This window comes from Dromaius novaehollandiae, chromosome 2 (assembly GCF_036370855.1).
Source record: "Dromaius novaehollandiae isolate bDroNov1 chromosome 2, bDroNov1.hap1, whole genome shotgun sequence".
NCBI classification, from domain to species: Eukaryota; Metazoa; Chordata; class Aves; order Casuariiformes; family Dromaiidae; genus Dromaius; species Dromaius novaehollandiae.
The window spans coordinates 129,449,193-129,466,290 of NC_088099.1; the positions used below are offsets into that span (position 1 = coordinate 129,449,193).

The window sequence follows — 17,098 nt, forward strand, 5'->3', positions numbered from 1 at the left end:
GGGATAAATCTTCTGCCTTCATAACTGCGAGTGCACTTTGCATACAAAGTCGGGGGTGAGGTGAGCAGGATCAGCAGAGCCCGCACACTCTGTGTGACGGTGCCCAAATTCTTGCAGACACTGTTCTGAGGCACCTCACCAAGTGCATAAACTGGTACCCAAACGGGCAATTCCATCAGATGGGTTAAGCTCGCAGGGTACTTTGCTGCAAGCAAGAAGGGGAATTTCCTCCTGCTCCCTCATGCGTGTGGCCGTCTTCTGCCGTTCTTCAGTTTGTGTGAGCTCTGATGATCCTCAGATCCATCTGTGACCTCTTCTGCTTGCTTAGCGTGACAGAAAACTAGAGAAGAGTGTGTATGGAAGTGAGTTCTTTTACCTACTTATGATAGTATACTTAATCTAACATCCATAATTCAAAGTTAGAGTTAGTTAAAAAAAATTATCTCTTTAGACTTTCTTCTGCGTTCAGTGAATATACTCTGTACCGACTCCTGTGCTCCTTTGTTGATCCTGTACTATGAATTCAGCATTCAGGCATCTCTCTGGTACACTCACATACTTGTTGAATACACTATGCTTGTAGGGTCTTCACAGGCGCGTTATTCACACTCGTTCTTTGGGAGGCATGACTTGCATTCAGAATAGGTTTCTAACCAAAATTAGCAGCTATTAAAATAATTTCTGTATCCACTTGTTAGTTCCATCTGAGTACTAATCCTCTGCTATTAGTCCTTGCTTTTCAGCAACTGTTTACCCATGTAATATTCATGTTTTTGCAGGCAACCGTTTGGCAGCTCCCCAGATGACCTGTTGTGCAATCATCCTTCCTCAGAGTCCCCGAGCGATGAGGGTGCCCTCCTGGATCAGCTTTACATGGCATTAAGGAATTTTGATGGTCTAGAAGAAATTGACAGGGCCCTAGGAATACCCGAACTGGTTAGCCAGGTACACTGCATGCTGCGCTGCCCGTGCTAGAACTGCTTTAAAGGATGAGTTGTCAAGATAGATAGAGGTAAAAAGTGTGTTACAGAAGGGAGGGAAAGTTTTAAAGTCACTATTATGTGTGCATTATAAAACCCACTGCTGGCAAGCTAAGGTGAAGTTAAGCAATTATGGCTGGAGTCAGCCTAACAGCTCAGTGTCGACCAAAGAGGTTCCTTCACCCCCAGCCTTGCACTTTGTTCCTCCACCCACCACCTTCATCTAGTTCGTGTTGTTCTTCTGACCCTGTGATGAGGCAATCCAGTGGAGACAACTAACAAGACCAAAACCAAACTTCTGTTGGTCTGGTGGTCAGAGGAACAACTTGTTGTGTAGGAGAAAGGTAAGATCATGGCCAGCAACAGGGGTACGAAAGAAGAAAGGAGCATATGAGCACCTAGGAGCAGAGGAGCAAGATTGAGACCTTTGTGTTACGGGAGCAGCAAGCTTTTGGATGAGCAAAATTGTAACATGTAACTTCACCCTTAGTTCTTTCCCTTAGTTGATTGATGTGAGTTAAGGGATCAGTTTCACCTGAAGCAGCTGATTTCACTCCAAGCACTTAAAACTGTAAGTTTTTTCTTAAGTTAGGAACATGCTTCCTATACTTTGAAGCACAGAGTTGTTCTATTATTTTTAATCTGTTATTTTTCCCACAGATATTTTTTATTATTTTCAGTTGGTTCTTGTCCATTTCAATCTTACATGATGCAAAATAAAGTGGTAAAAATTAAAAAAAGTTTGGGGGGACAAATTACAGTGCTTAATGTTTCTGCTGTATTTTGAAAACAGCCACATTTGCCTCTATAATGGTTTAATATTCTGAGATGAGCATGTTACCTACAATGTCCATTTCGTTACCCAGCATGCATCAGCATCCTGGGAATATCTTCTGAAATAGCTCTACGTTTTAGATACTGCTTCCATCTCTTCAAGTCTGTGGATCATCTGTAACTATGAAATAAAACCAATTAAATCCCATTTTGTACATGAGAAAAAGACACCCTAGACTATTTGGTACAATACAGAACATAGTGAAGTGTTACGCTGGAGATAATTTAGTGGTGAACTTCAGTTCTGTGATGCAAAACTTTAATGCAGTAGTGTATGGCTTTTGGAATACCACCACCAAAATAGCATGTAGATTGTTTTATTTGAAACTAAATGGTAAATGTATTTCTGTTCAGTTAATATCTCAGTGGAAACTGTCAAAGAATTTCACAGATAAGAGACATGTCACATTTTAGAACATGGTTTTAAAAGTATCCATCAAGCATTTTATACGCTTGACGTCTTGTTTTCATGAGGGCGCTGAAATTCAGATTAACTTGATTCCCAAGGTCAGTGTGGAATAAGCTATGCAATTATTCTGGGTAGAGGGGAAGGGAAGTATCTAGAATAGAGTTTAGAATTGTGTTAGCTGTTTCAAGCTAATGGGTAATCATTTTGTGCAAAGAAGTCCTGAAAGAATTAGACTCTATTCACAGTAGCTTCTTTAATAGTTTCAGGCATCTTTATTTCAAGTCACTATTTAGTTTAATAATACTGATAAAAATCTACACTTTTATCCTTGCTCATTTGTAATGCCTTTGAATTTATCTCTGATTCAGTGGCAAAAATACTTTGCTTTATTTACAGATTTTAATTTAGAATTTGTCATTTCACTTTTTTAATCACTACAAGAATGCTTCAATGGCTATGTTAAGAACATTGCAAAGAATGGGCCTTTAAAAAACAAGAGAGGAAGAAGTGGTCTCCTTAAAAATGTTCTGAAACTCAAAAATACAATTCGCTTTTTTTTCAAGTTTTATATTTTATCAAGGAAAATGTAAATAATTTTCTGTAGAACAGCATTTCTATTTTAGAAGGATGCTTTTGTGGGGTGGCTGTATTAGTCTCATACAATCCTATGGAAGACTCTGTCCCGCCAACCATTTGTATACACTCTGTTCATGTATTTACACAGAGCCAAGCTGTAGATCCAGAGACCTTCTCGAGTCAGGACTCAAGCATCCTTCTGGACCAGAAGGCCCCGGTGTTCACCCAGCAGTATGCATCTCAGGCGCAGCTGGCCCAGGGCAGCTATGCACCCATGCAGGACCCAAACTTCCACCCCATGGGGCAGCGGCCGGGTTACGCAGCCTTGCGCATGCAGCCGAGGCCTGGCCTCCGGCCCGCTGGCATAGTGCAGAACCAGCCAAATCAGCTGAGACTTCAGCTTCAACACAGGCTCCAAGCACAGCAGGTAGAGCCTGTTTCTTTTGCTGGTTTACACGGGCACAGTCGCATATCCTAGGCTCCATGTGCTGACTTTTAGCTTGCTCTGAATTGCCTATTTTTTAAATGCATACCCTATTTTATTACTATTTACTTTCACTTTTTAAGTAAAAGCCATAATGAGTTTGCCAAGACAGTACCTTGTGTATTCTCTTTCTTGATCTTTTTTTTTCACCTTTTCATTATTCTCGTAATATTGTACAAGAATTATTCTTGTAATATTATACAAGTATTGAAGTCTAGGTCTAAGTAATTCTGAGAGGTTGCAGCAGTGCCTGTTGTTGTATAGATCCTTTTCTGTTAGTTATATCGTGATTCTTCCAGCAATCCACATACTTTACTCCTGTCTGTTACCTGCATCCTTTTTATCACCTTGGTCTGCAGTTGAGGACCATTTTAAGTTGTTGTTCTTTGTTTCACTCTTAAACAAAAATTTAAAAGTATATAAAAATTAGAGAGCCTAGTTCGTCTAGTTCAGAGTCCTCAACAGTCCAATCGTAAACTCAAAAAAGATTGAAATTGTAAAGGCAGAATAGCTTAGTGTCTGTATTGTTATTTGTACAGTGCATTGTCTCCTTAAAAAGTAGGATTCTGCAAAGGATGACAGGATTCGAGCAGGAAAAATAGTCTGTATCTGAATCTGTAAAAGTAGGTCCTCAAATATACCAATTGGAAAGAATATGTATATACCTATGTATATAAAATCCGCCCCCCTTTTTTTTTTTCCTTCTAACAATTCTTGGGTTAATTTTTCTTTGCTTTAGAATCGGCAGCCACTGATAAATCAGATCAGCAGTGTCTCCAATATGAATCTGTCTTTGAGACCTGGAGTGCCAACGCAGGTGAGGGAAATAGGACTTTAGAAAAATTCACTTTATTTTCCTGTTTTTCCCCCATATTAATCTAAATAGAGTACCAATACTACATTGTAAATACATATAAAATTTATCAAGCAGGTCCTGAAAACAAATAAAGCAGTTTAAATGATAATGAAGTATTTGATTGTTTTAGAGTCTTTCCCGTATTTACGTAGGGTGGATGCTTGTTTACTAGAAATGTGATATAACTGCATGCTTACCAAATTTTTCATTTCCTAGAGAGGATGCGTTTTTTTAATGAGCTACTCTGTGGTTACAAATCGCTGCAGCGTTAAACGCTGGTGTTATACATGTTAGCAACTCTTTCACTGTTGGAATTCTTTCCCAGCTGAAATACCGAAGTTTGCAGGATTATTTTCCTCCATTTAATATTTTGGGGGATTGTAAAAAGAGCTTGCGTCCTTGTGATGGTTCCCGCGGCGCTGCCTCTGCTAGTCGCGCTGGTGTGCAGCAGGTTATTGCCGACAACACCGTTGTTTCCCCGCAGGGCCCGATCAACGCGCAGATGCTGGCCCAGAGGCAGCGGGAGATCCTGAGCCAGCACCTGAGGCAGCGGCAGATGCAGCAGCAGCAGCAGGTGCAGCAGCGAACGCTGATGATGCGAGGGCAGGGCTTGAGCATGACCCCCAGCATGGTGGCCGCCGGTGGCATACCAGCAACCATGAGCAACCCACGGATCCCGCAGGCAAATGCACAGCAGTTTCCGTTTCCTCCAAACTACGGTACTGGATTTACCCCCAATGCCTTTCAGCAGTCCTTCCTCCCCGGTATTGCCCCCGGCCCAGCTCCCCTCCTGCAGCTCCTCGCGGGGCCCCCCGGGTCTGCCTAACTGGGAAACAATGGGAAACGCGGAAGGGTGGTTTGGGCTTGTCCTGAGTCCTCAGGTACCTTCCACTTTCCTAGCTCAAGTACCACAACTCTCTGAGTGCAGGTCTTCATTGAGCAATAGCAGAAGTGCAACGTGTGTGTTTATTGATATATGCACACACAAATAGGCGTGTGTTCACATACACATATACATGTATGTATAGGCTTTATGGGCTCTGAATTTTGACTAAAATAAACCAGCCAACACATAAAATAAAAGTACAAATGAAGAAAAAGATATGAATCAATGTTGGCAGGCAGAGCACAGTGACCAGAAGCTTCATCAGAAGCAAAGCTATACAGAATCTTTATAAATAATTGTGATACTGTTTTATTCTTTGCATCTTAATCATGAGAGCAGCTAAAAAAACCAGACAGATTCTTTCCAAAAAGTAGCAACTTAACTCTTGAGTTTAAATAGTAAAAACTAGTATTAGATAAGGCATTCCCTTCTTTAAGCCTATGTGTAACACTATTTTGTTCATACATTTTAAGAAGCTGTGTGCTACTTTGTTCTGGAGGTACATGGGTCCATTACTTCTGTGCAGTTACTGTTACAGAACTTTCTTTCTCTAAATATATTGTAAAAGTTATATTAAAATTACATCAAATATTATGTATCTGCATGTTCTGCTGATACTGGTACAACTAATACAAATTCATTTCACCCAATTCTAAATTTTCTATCTATTCTATTGATCAATTATCCTTTACACCAGTTTCTAACTTGTAGGTTTTTTCACTCTGCAGAGTTGTTATTGCTTTACGAAAATGAATACACATTATGTAAACTTCTCTATTCAATATCATAAAATGACTATAAGTAATGAAGACAGTGGATATAGGAATAGATTTCATAGAACCTAATTCTTACTCCAGTGTTAAGAGTGGCTTGTTTCAATTGCGTATGCTGCTTTTGGTGAACTTAAACAAGACCAAAGTGACTTGCACAAAATTCTTGCACACAATTGACCTTTTAAAATCTGTTTAAACTCACAGGTTAAGTTGTTGGCTTTACATTTAGGTAATATTTTGATTTTACAAAATTGCAAAATGCTTGCACAAAGTGGCATTGTCTGTTTTTGCAAGGACACAGAAATATAAATACTAAGGTTCCAGGAACTTTTAGAAAGAGTTAAAAATTAAGGCTAAATGTTAAAAGGTGGTGTCACATAGTAAACAGGTTGTGTATAACTTCTTTCACTACAAAATTGGATTTAGAGACTGAAGCAGAATGTTTTATTCGTTTGTTCGTTAGAGTGGAGTTTCCACAAAAAAGTCACTTACTAGCGTTTTTCCTTGTGACATCTGCCACGCGTTAGGGAGCACAAGTAGCCAACATACTTATGCTAAGCACTTTTTTTAAGGTTATGCATGTAGTATTTAGTTGATGATGTATTGCTTTTAATCTAGATCATACGTGGAGACACAAGGTCATAGGTTCCAGATGAGGCATGTCTGCAGGTTTTTGCTGTTTTAGCCAAGAATGTACACTAAATTTCTCGTTTGATTCTTTAGGTATAAGTCAGCAGCCTGATCCAGGCTTCACAGGGGCCACCACTCCTCAGAGTCCACTGATGTCCCCAAGATTGGCGCACACTCAGAGTCCCATGATTCAGCAGTCTCAGGCTAATCCTGCCTATCAGTCCTCTACAGAGATGAATGGGTGGGCACAAGGGAATATGGGTGGAAACAGGTAAATCCAGAACAAAACCAGAATGAACACACACACAGGAAAACGTGTAATTTATGGTCTGTACTTCTTTATTTATTGTTATATGTGTTTGTTTGTTTGTTTGTTGTTAACTATCTACTCCTAAAAGAGATTTCTTTTCAATTTGGCTTGACGAGTTGGTTTAAATTCTGTCTTTGTACAAGGCAAAGTGAGTGCATAGCTAAAAGACCTGCATCCACACAATGCAATACTTCATCTAATAACTGATGAAACACTGTGTGTCCTTCTGAAGAAATCTTGCTGCACAATGAACTCCAGTTCCTAACGTTTGTGCGGATGCATCTCTTCTGCATACAATTTTATTGTTGCCCTCCCACACTGCTTTCCACATGCCTGGACCAGCTGATCTGTAACCTGTGCATTCTCTGCTGCTCTGGAATTACGATGACTGGATATCGCCTCCCACTTTAAATGCCCGAGTGCAACCAGGTTCAGTCCATTTGTGCTCGCACATATTTGGGATCAGCATATAACTCTCATACTCTGATAGCACTGTAGCATGCCTCATGCATGCAGTCACCTTTTCAGTTGAGGCCCATGGCCCAATCAGTATAAACCTAATAATTGATCTGTGCACACTGAATGGGTTAAATCTTGAACAGTATCAGTAGGCAGTAATGAGCTTCCAGGTGGCACTGATCTTGTGCTTCCCCGTGGACAGGAAGAGCTATCAGGGTGGTGTACAACCACTGACCCTGGAGGCTAAACTGCACAGAGATCTCTAGCAGAGTCCTTCTGTCATCCTCAAGTTCTCAAGCTGCTCTTACTATCCCAGCTCAACAAATCTTTTCCCCACAGTTTGACACATTTAATAAACCCAGAAAACAGTACATCAGTGATGAGGCTGATCCAAGTAAAGTTCCCCTTAAAGCAGCTGATTTATCTCATCATCCTTATCCTTGTCCTTGTCTCAGTTCCTCACTGTCTTCCTGAAGCATCTGCGGGAGGCATAGCTACCACCATTGTGGCTTCTGCTGAAACTGCAGCAGGGGCAGCTTGATAGACTCGTGGTTGGCTTGCCAAACTGCAGCTCTACAGTGTAGACATGTCAAAGGCATTTACACAAGCCACTGATTGTTCACAATGATCTGTAGTGTGCTGTTTCATCCATCCAGATAACAACTTAAAAATTGGTTTAGGTGGCCTGAGAAGACATGGAATAGAAGGAAGAGAATTGTGGGATTTTCAGAGTTTGATCCTGTGCCCAGAATGCAGTTGCATTCCACTATCCACAGGGCACTCGAAGAATAAAAATCTCACAATGGACAGTGCATGGCCATAGCATAACGGAGAGCCACATACGAGGTTGAGCGCCATCAAAGATTTCCTCAGCTGCGGGACCAGTGCTTCATGGGGAAGTACAAGTCAGCTGCTTGTACAAACATGGTTAATATGTACCTTCCTACATGCAACAGTTCTTCCACAGTATTTCCGTGTAATGTAGATCTTCTAAGTAGACACGTCTTCAGTAATAATTCCTTTGTTTACTATTGGATTATGTTCCAAGAGTAGGAAAGGCTGATGTGTAAATAGGGGGAGTACATTTTATAAATGTATAAAAACAACCCTCTCATATGATTTTCAATGTAATGGGAAGATACTATCCAGGAGGCACAGGGCACTTTACTTTAAAAAAATCTCGGTAGAGCTCTTTCACAGTTAGTTTTCCTTAAGTTGTTTTGCAGAGGCCTTGAAGGAATGTGGAGGGTAATTACCTTGAACTTTATGTTGTTTCTTACGGTACCACATCTTTAAAACGTGATGCTTAAAATCAATAAATAAATTTCTGCACAACTGCATGTCTGTATTTGCAAGCCCACTTGCCATAATTGTATGTGCAAATCTGGTATTCATATGTGCAAATAGCCTCTTTTGCAAAAGGGAAGCTTATTAAACCAGATCCAGTATCAACTCAGCATTCCTGAGCTGTGATAATAATGGAGGGGGAAAAAGGCATTTTCCTTTCCATCCAAAAGTTACTTTCCCAGACATATATAAATATATATACAAGGCCCATTTAGACAGATAATTGGCTGTTATGCACGCACATAACAGATTTGTACCCTCTGCCATAGTTTCACACGCAAAGGCATGCATTTTTGTACACAGACGTGGAACCTTAAATTTTGAAAAATCTATTCCTTCGTCATTAATGTAGCTGAAAAACAGTCTTTCCTTTAAGTTGGCATAAACCACAGTATGTACAAATTCTAGTTTGAAGTATATTAAAAAGAGAGTAGTTTCTTACTGGCTTCAGCATTCTAAGTCTGACACATTGCTTTTTCCATTCCTTGCTGTAGCATGTTTTCACAACAGTCCCCACCACATTTTGGGCAGCAAGCAAGCACCAGCATGTACAATAATAACATGAACATCAGTGTATCCATGGCAACCAACACAAGTGGTATGAACAACATGAACCAGATGACAGGGCAGATCAGCATGACCTCAGCGACCTCTGTGCCTACATCAGGGTTGTCCTCCATGGGTCCTGAGCAGGTGAGAACTTAAGGACTTGAGATGACAGCTAGAGGATTTTGTTTGACTTGTAGTTTCTCAGGTCAGTTGAGTTGGGCTATAACTGCTGTAAGCCATTACATTTCTTTTATCAGTTCTCTTGAGAAGTTATTATGTTAAAAAGGCTTTCTTTTTGGCTTTGCGCTCAGATAACCAAGGTGACTAATGAGGTAGAGCACCTTTTGCATCTAGATTTCCTGTTTTAAGCTAGCACTCCTGTAGTTAGCGCATATTGTTACTCCTGGACTACTTCGGAGAGTGTGTGGTGACCTAGCTCCTGTTCTCGGTAGGTAAGTTTGGATAGCTCAGTTGACAGCCCCCCATGTTGTTGCTAATTTTCTCAGCAGTGGAGGCTAGGACTGAATGTCAGTCAGTTTCCTGGAGATAAGAGTGAAATATGCTGGCGTGGGTGGTGTGTGGAAGATGCTTCTACCACCACTGGTTTTGTAGGACCAGACAATAGGCAATCGACTTTGAGAACTATCAATCTAGCACCTTCACAAGCACAAAATTCATGCTTTTTGTAGTGTGATATGTATAAAATAGATAGCTAAATCAATAGCCACGTAACCTGTTCTGTTCTGCTGAGAGGAGGTGTATACATTCATTTTTATTTGAGACTGCTGCTTAGGATATGCAGAATTAGGAAAATAACATTTTCAGTTTGTCGGTCCATAATTAAATTCACATAACGCATTATTAAATATTTGACAAGCAAGTCCTCTTAATTTACAGGTCTATACGGTTGTTTCAGAGCTGAAGTTCAATTGATTCAACACACAAACTTTAAATTATGGGTGTTTCCCAGAAACATTGCCAGGAAAGTTCCTTGTGAATCTTCAAGCAGAGTCTCCTGCAATTGTGGCCAGTAGGGTCATAAACCCCTTTTTTGAGATGATAAGGTTCCAGTTTGAAGCTGATTGTGTTATTGGTTTGTTAACAAATATCTTTTCTTCTAGCCTAAATTTGCTAAAAGACTATTTATTTTTCCGCCAGTATTGTCCTTTAGCTTAAATAGCCCTTTTCTCTCCCTGTATTTTAAAGAAAAGCTTTATATCAACATGATTTTTTTAATTTTTGTTTTGTTTTGTTTTGGGGTCGTAGGGATGTTCTGTTTTCGGTTTCTTGGGGATTTGGGCTTTTTTTTTTTTTTTTTTTTTTTTTTTGCTAAGTTAAACAAGCCATGCTGTTTCAGTCTCTTCTTGTAGGCTTTACATTCCTTTTCCTTTTCTGCACCTGTTCCAGTCTGAATCAGTATTTCCTAAGCACCAGTGCAATGTGCATAACACTAGTTCTTCCTAATTTCTCTTGGAATACACTGACAGATATAGCCCCAGATCACATTTGTCTTTTACAGCTGCCGCATACTGGTGACTTGAAGTAATTTTGATACTCCCAAATCTGTCACCTCTTCTGATGTTTCCAGTTGCTGAGCCCAACTATAGCAGACTTTTTTATTATTATTAGTTCCTCAGTGCATGCTGTTGCACATTTTTAATATAGTAAAACACTAGTTAAGCCAAAGAAGAAGAGTAGGGATTTGAAGGTGACAGCCCAGTCTGAATTCTTAACGTGCTTATGCTGCACAATTTTTCCTCAAGAATCTGAATTAAGAAATATACATTATAGAAAAGATACGGTTTTATTTCAAAGACTCCCGTGATCTTTGCAGAATATTGCTTCCACAGGCGCAGTTATTGCACTGTTTTTCCTTCCTGTGGGGCTATTAGATCTTGTTTCAAGATAGCATTTATCTAACTTTCAGCAAGCTGAATGGATTGAGTTTCTCTATCCATCTCAACGTTTGTTTTCCAGACCTTCAGCCCCTTTTGCAGATCTACTTTGAGCATTGCCATAACATCGTTCTAGAAGTATGAGCAGAAGAACTGGACACAGTGATATAACAATGATTTCACAAATGCTGTGTAGAAATTCTGCATGTAACCTCTTTTTCAGCACAGGGAGGGATTGCTTTAGCTCTCTGTGTGACAGTGTTGCACTGGAGAGCTCATATGGAAACCCTTAGGAGGATCCTGATATTCCCAGATCCCCATATTCTTGCTGAATGCTTTCCACACAGATGAAACCTGCATTCTTTGTTCCCAAATGCATTACCTTCCTTTTGTCTGTGTTAAATAGCTTTTGTTAGATTGAGTCTATTTAACTAAAGTGCTGTAGCTCATTCTCTTAAGAGTAACCTGTTTTCCTCCTAATTTACCACCCCTGCACTGTGTCATCTGCAAACTGTGCAAGCAAATGTTTTATATTTCAGCTAGGTCAGAGGTGGCCAACTGGCAGCTGAGGGGCCATTTCTGGGCCACAAGATAGGATTTTTTAAGTCCTCAGGAATGCTTGCTGTGCTGCTTTACATTTTCCTTTCTGAAAGGCAGGAATAAATGAAAGTATATATATTAAAAATAAATCTGATTTTTTCCCTGTGCTTTGGGCATAGCTTTTTACAATTTGCCACCTTTATTTAGCAGTTGACCTAGACTATGCTAAACTTTTTCTTGTAGCTGGTGGCTTTCAAGATGACTTTATATTTTCTTTAATTCTGCTGGCTGTCACCATTTCATTCATTCTTTTGACTTTTTTTTATGGTCACATGTATTTTTTACCTTATTACTCATTGCCACCTACTTTCTCTTTTTTATTTATTATTACTTTAACATCACATGCCCATCTCTTTCTCACTACAGTGGATAACAGTGGTTATGCTACAAATGTGTTTCAGCTTTTGAAAAAAAAAATAGAAAAACTTAGACTTCACATCGTATTGGATGGTTTTGGAAGTAACGCATTCTTGTTCAGAAAGAGCTCTGCCTTGGCAGGCTTACTTGCCGAGAAGCAACTATGCTACTGTTGGTATTCAGCAGATTTGTTCAGCTCTGTGTCATATCTCTTCCCATGGCACTATATTTAATCATATGGATGTATTCAGATTTCCAAAATGCGAACTGTTGTGTTTAGCTGCTCGTACTTGTGTGTCTCCAGCTTCTCTTGTCTACTGCCTCAACTCCCAGCATCACTCTGTAGACAATGAAGATCATGCCCAGAATGTTGTCTTCCCTGGGTTTTCTGTGTATGATGCTTAGAGAGTCTTTTACACACTTAGGCGTTCAGACCTTCTCTCACCGTCATCTTCTCCCTTACAAATTACCTTAAAGCTCTCCAGGCTCCCCTTACTAGTCTGTCTTTTAGGAGGCTGCTGTCATAAGGCCAAAATGCAAACTGCCAGGTCCGCACAGTTCCTTCTGTCTAAAACTTTGCCTGTATTACACCGTTCACAGAACTGCTCGTCTCCTTGTCTTCCTCTTGTTGTTTGCACAATGGACTGTTGCTTTTTTTTTTGCCTGTTAGTTATTTTGCATCATGGACACGTGTTATTCACTGGGCTGTCAGAGAAGCAATCTGAAACCTTTGCAGGAGGAGAGACTTTTCAGTATATGAAATAAACCACTATCTAGATGTCTCTTTGGAGTAGGTATTTATTAATCTGCATGCTTGCAGTACCCCAAAGGTCAAAACTCACATGGCATTTACTAAGAATCATCTTGAAACAGTATTTTGAAAACAGGCTAGGTCCGTTCTGCGTATTGGATGAAAGGAGCTGAGGAGTGGTGTGAGACTTTTCTTTCTCGACATGTTCCAAATAATTCTGCTCTACTGGCAGGAGGCTGTAGTAACCCGCTTAATTTAATTGCAAGAGGGTTGTAAAACATGTCCCCTCTTGTTTTAGCTGGATTTGATAACTGATAACACCACTTAACTTGCCTTCTTACAGAATCATCTGTAAAAATTTTCTTATTTCAGAAAAATCTTAAGAAAACTATATAAACCTCTTTAACTTCTTTGATATTTTCCTTCCTTTTCTGACTGAATTGCTGTTGCCATCAGAAACATTAATGTGTTACTATGGATTGTTTTATCTTTCGCAAACTCCTGAAGCGAATTTAATCCTATGACAAAACAGTAGGTTTTTCTTCGTATCTGTTACCATGCAATTGAGGACTCTTGCACCATCACTGGCAAAGAGATCTGTAACTGAAACTTAACTGATGCCTTTGCTGCTGGAGCCATATGCTTTTCCATAACTGTCCTAACTCTACATGTGCTCTCCTTTTTGTTCCAAAACTATTTTATATTTAGTAAACTATAATTTTGTATTTTTGCTTTTTATTTTTTCCTTCGTCTACTGAACAAGATAGCGAAGGCATGTGGGCACATGTCTGTTGCAACACATCTTCTGATGAGTGTTGGTACACGGCAGAAAGTAGTCTTCAAGCATGGATTCATGTTTGCATGGACTATTGCCCAGTCAAATGCATATAGATAAAGCTGTGAAGCTTTCTGCTCTCTTTCTTACCAAACAAAATAGTGTGGTTGTCTACCTTTTTTATTTAAATTTCCAGATTCAGGTTTAAAAAAATCTGTCCATTTGTCGTTAGGAAGTGGAAAACGTCACTGGGAGACTTACAGTGCTTAAATAATCAGTTGCTTCAGAGTTGAAAATTCTGAAGCAAAAACACTTAAGTTTCTAACCTTTCCTGTTGAACTGCATTCTCGTCTCTGGCAGCATTAGAGAGACCACCTTTTTAAACATATTAGTGCCTGTAGCTTTGCAGCTCTTTGCAAAATCAGTGAATAACAACAGAAACAGAACAACCAGGAGGACTTGAAACAAGAAGGCTTTGGTGTGGTAAATTCAAGACAATTCTCCCCTTGCTGCAGGAGGTTGTTACAGCTGAAACGAGGTAGTGTAGTGGCAGATTTTCCTCTCCGTGGCAACCAAGAGTCTCCTAAAGGGCAAGTGAAACAGAAAACATCGTTTTCCTTCCAGCAAAATGTAGAGGGGCACATCTTCAATATTATCCCACCCGTCTAGTGTGCAGGAAGTGTGAGAGAGAATTGAGTCAACAAAGACTTTCTAGGAAGAGAATTCTTTCCCTTTAAAACTTCTAAGGAAAGTTGGATTTACTAATACTGAGAACCTTGCTGAAGGGCTGTGTTTTGTATTCTGTATCCGTGGTACATGGTAAGATTGCTCCTTTGATTAAGCAAGCAATGCTGTAAATTCAGCAAGCCAGTCTTTCCACATAATGAAGCATGGCAGAACCTTTGGTTGTGCAGAAGTACACAGATTCAGTACTTTCAAGTGGCTATGTTCAGCAAACTGTTGAGACCATCCATTTAGGAAAGCATGCAGCTGCAGGTTTTCCCATTTAATACTATCTTCTTTCCATTGCTTACAAGCAGAAAAAGATATGTCATTAGAACTAAATCAATACTGAATATAATTCAGCCTACATGCTTTCTCATCAGGCTTTGAAAAATTGCATGGTGGGTTGCAAAAGCAGAAAGTCTGCAGGTCATTGAGGATAGGAAAGTAGCCACACATTTCTAGTTTCAGGACCTTCATAGCAGGCCTCTCCTCTTAAATTAATATATTCTGATGTATGGACCCTGCTTGTAAAATATGCACAAGGGTCATAGTATCAGGAAAGAAATTTTTGTTGTTGACTATGAAGCAGAATAATATGAGTCAAACACATGCTGAACAAGAAGGGTGCTCAGTTATACAGTCACTTCCCTGATGACAGCCTCATTTCAGAAGTGGACATTCGTATATGCAAGTACCATAGTGGTTTATAATGTTGCTTTTTAATTCTCATCCCTTTTTCCAACATATGTTTAATCCATTTTCCTTAATATCTTGTTACCAATAGGTTAATGATCCTGCTATGAGGGGAGGCAATCTTTTTCCAAACCAGCTGCCTGGAATGGATATGATAAAGCAGGACGGAGATGCAGCGCGGGTAAGAAATGACATACGTAGGCTCAAAGAGGGAACTGAAGAACCAGTATAGTGTGGTCTAGCATAGATACAGTATGTTTTTACTTACAAAGTTAAAAGTATCCAGGGTGCTACTAATTTTGTTTAAGGCCTTCACAATTAATTTTTTAATTTATCTTTTGGTGACATCTCTAAGTTCCCTATTCAGATCCTGCTAGCATTATTAAAGTGAATAATACAGAATGCATTAACACATACTGAGTTAACAGTTAAGTTCAGCAGACTTTTATTTATAGTTTATTTGCTTTTTACAAAGCAATTACATGACTGCTTTCTGATGATGGGAAAGACTTACTAGTGATTTATATTTTCACCTCTGCATGCTTAACCAATTTCGTGTTTTGTCCTGCCTTAGTGTTTTTCCACTTTTCATTGCATTATACTTCGGGCAACAATTTTATGAATTACTTTTTTTATTGCTTTCTATACCGTGCTTGTTCTGAGGAGAGTAGTAATACTGAACTAATTTTCACACAGATCTCCAACTGGTGGAGTAATTAGCTTAGGTCAAAAATGATTTGTATTCCAGACAGTAACAGTATTAAAGGAAAGCCGTTGTAGAGTTCCTGCCATCTGGCCAGGTGAATGAGGTGTTTTTTATGTGTCCCCCTCAGTGGAAAGTTTTGTATGGAAAAAAAACTTCATTTAAAATAAGTGTGTTACAACAAACCCAGTATTTTGAGACCTGATGTGATTTGAAGCTAGAGTACAATATTTTCTCTGTGTGATCCAAGCATCACGGCTGTGGAGACCCATACAAACGTCAAAAGCTGACCTTTCTATATAACAAAATAGCCTCACGTAGAAACCCATGCACTGGGGAAGCACGTATGCGTGGTTCTCGGGATTACCAGCAGTGTGCGGAGGCGAAGCTGCTGTGCCGTGGGCGGGCGAAGCCGCGTCTGGCGCAAGGTGGAAGCACCATCTAGCGGCTGCTGTGCCCATGGCCTCGTCCCTTCGATAGCGCTCCTCTTGCCTTGCAGCCGAGCCGCTTCTCTGCTGCCCGTGTTTTTAGAACAATTCATGCTAAGGCCTTGAGATGCACGGCTTTAAATGCGTTCATTTCCTGGATTATTGTCACTCGTTGTACAAATATTTAATCAAGGAGCACTCCGTACTATGTCTTGCAAGTTGAAACCACTGAAGGCTGTTGGCTTAAAAACATTGTGGTCGTCTGGTGGTATTTTAGAAACAGTGGTTACAAGTGAAACATGCAGCTCCGTTATCTTAGTTTTTGTCCTTATGTTTTGATTAATATTAGCATCATTTATCTCTATTTTTCTTCTGTTGGGAAACTTCTATTCGAAGTTGATTTGGACATAATAACTTAGGCAAAATGACTGGAGTGTAATAGCCAGTTATCAGCAACAGGAGAAAAAGATCTGAATAAGACAAACCCTGAGGGAGACTGCATTTATTTAAGTTATTGAAATATCACACACACTTTGCAAACAGCTGTCTTTGAAAGTAATCAGAATAGGCAGATCTAACCTGGTATTTTGATGAGAGCTATTTTATAACCTGCTTGAGGTCTATCCTTTACGTCATTATTTCCTGTCATCTCCTTGTATGCAGTGTTGAAATCAGAAAGATGGAAATAGATACATAATTTTTCCTCTAATACTGAATCCAATAACGTAAATTTAAAGTTTTTCTGCTGTTAGAAAAAAAGAAATTTGAATAATAGGAGAAAGCTATTGACTCCAAATATGTTGGCATTAATGAAAACGAAGGGCATGAAAGTACTGACAAAGAAGTAGCCAGATGTGTATTTTATTGTGTCCATCTCTTTTTGCACTTACATGTGTGTTAAACTCCCTGGAGGCCAATTCTTTTCAGTACCTTAGGGGTTCACATGAGAAGTATCTGTCTCCAAGAGTGGAGGATCTGTGAATGGAGAATCTTTTCTACAACCTTTTCACAGTCACTTTGATGACTGATAAAAAGATGCAGTATGTCCTGTTTTAGTGTAAGCTGACATATACCAAG

At 39.6% G+C, this 17,098-nt stretch overlaps 1 protein-coding gene across 8 annotated transcripts in view; it reads left to right on the plus strand.

The window, feature by feature from the left end:
* Positions 1-17,098, plus strand: part of NCOA2 (nuclear receptor coactivator 2) — a 192,131-nt gene that overhangs the window by 168,317 nt on the left and 6,716 nt on the right. For all 8 annotated transcript variants that reach the window (XM_064507415.1, XM_064507413.1, XM_064507414.1 and 5 more), the window contains 7 exons: positions 780-945; positions 2,948-3,226; positions 4,023-4,100; positions 4,624-4,858; positions 6,522-6,699; positions 9,039-9,237; positions 14,982-15,071. In XM_064507415.1, the coding sequence (XP_064363485.1) occupies positions 780-945; positions 2,948-3,226; positions 4,023-4,100; positions 4,624-4,858; positions 6,522-6,699; positions 9,039-9,237; positions 14,982-15,071 (1,225 nt within the window). The remainder of the gene's footprint in view (positions 1-779; positions 946-2,947; positions 3,227-4,022; positions 4,101-4,623; positions 4,859-6,521; positions 6,700-9,038; positions 9,238-14,981; positions 15,072-17,098) is intronic.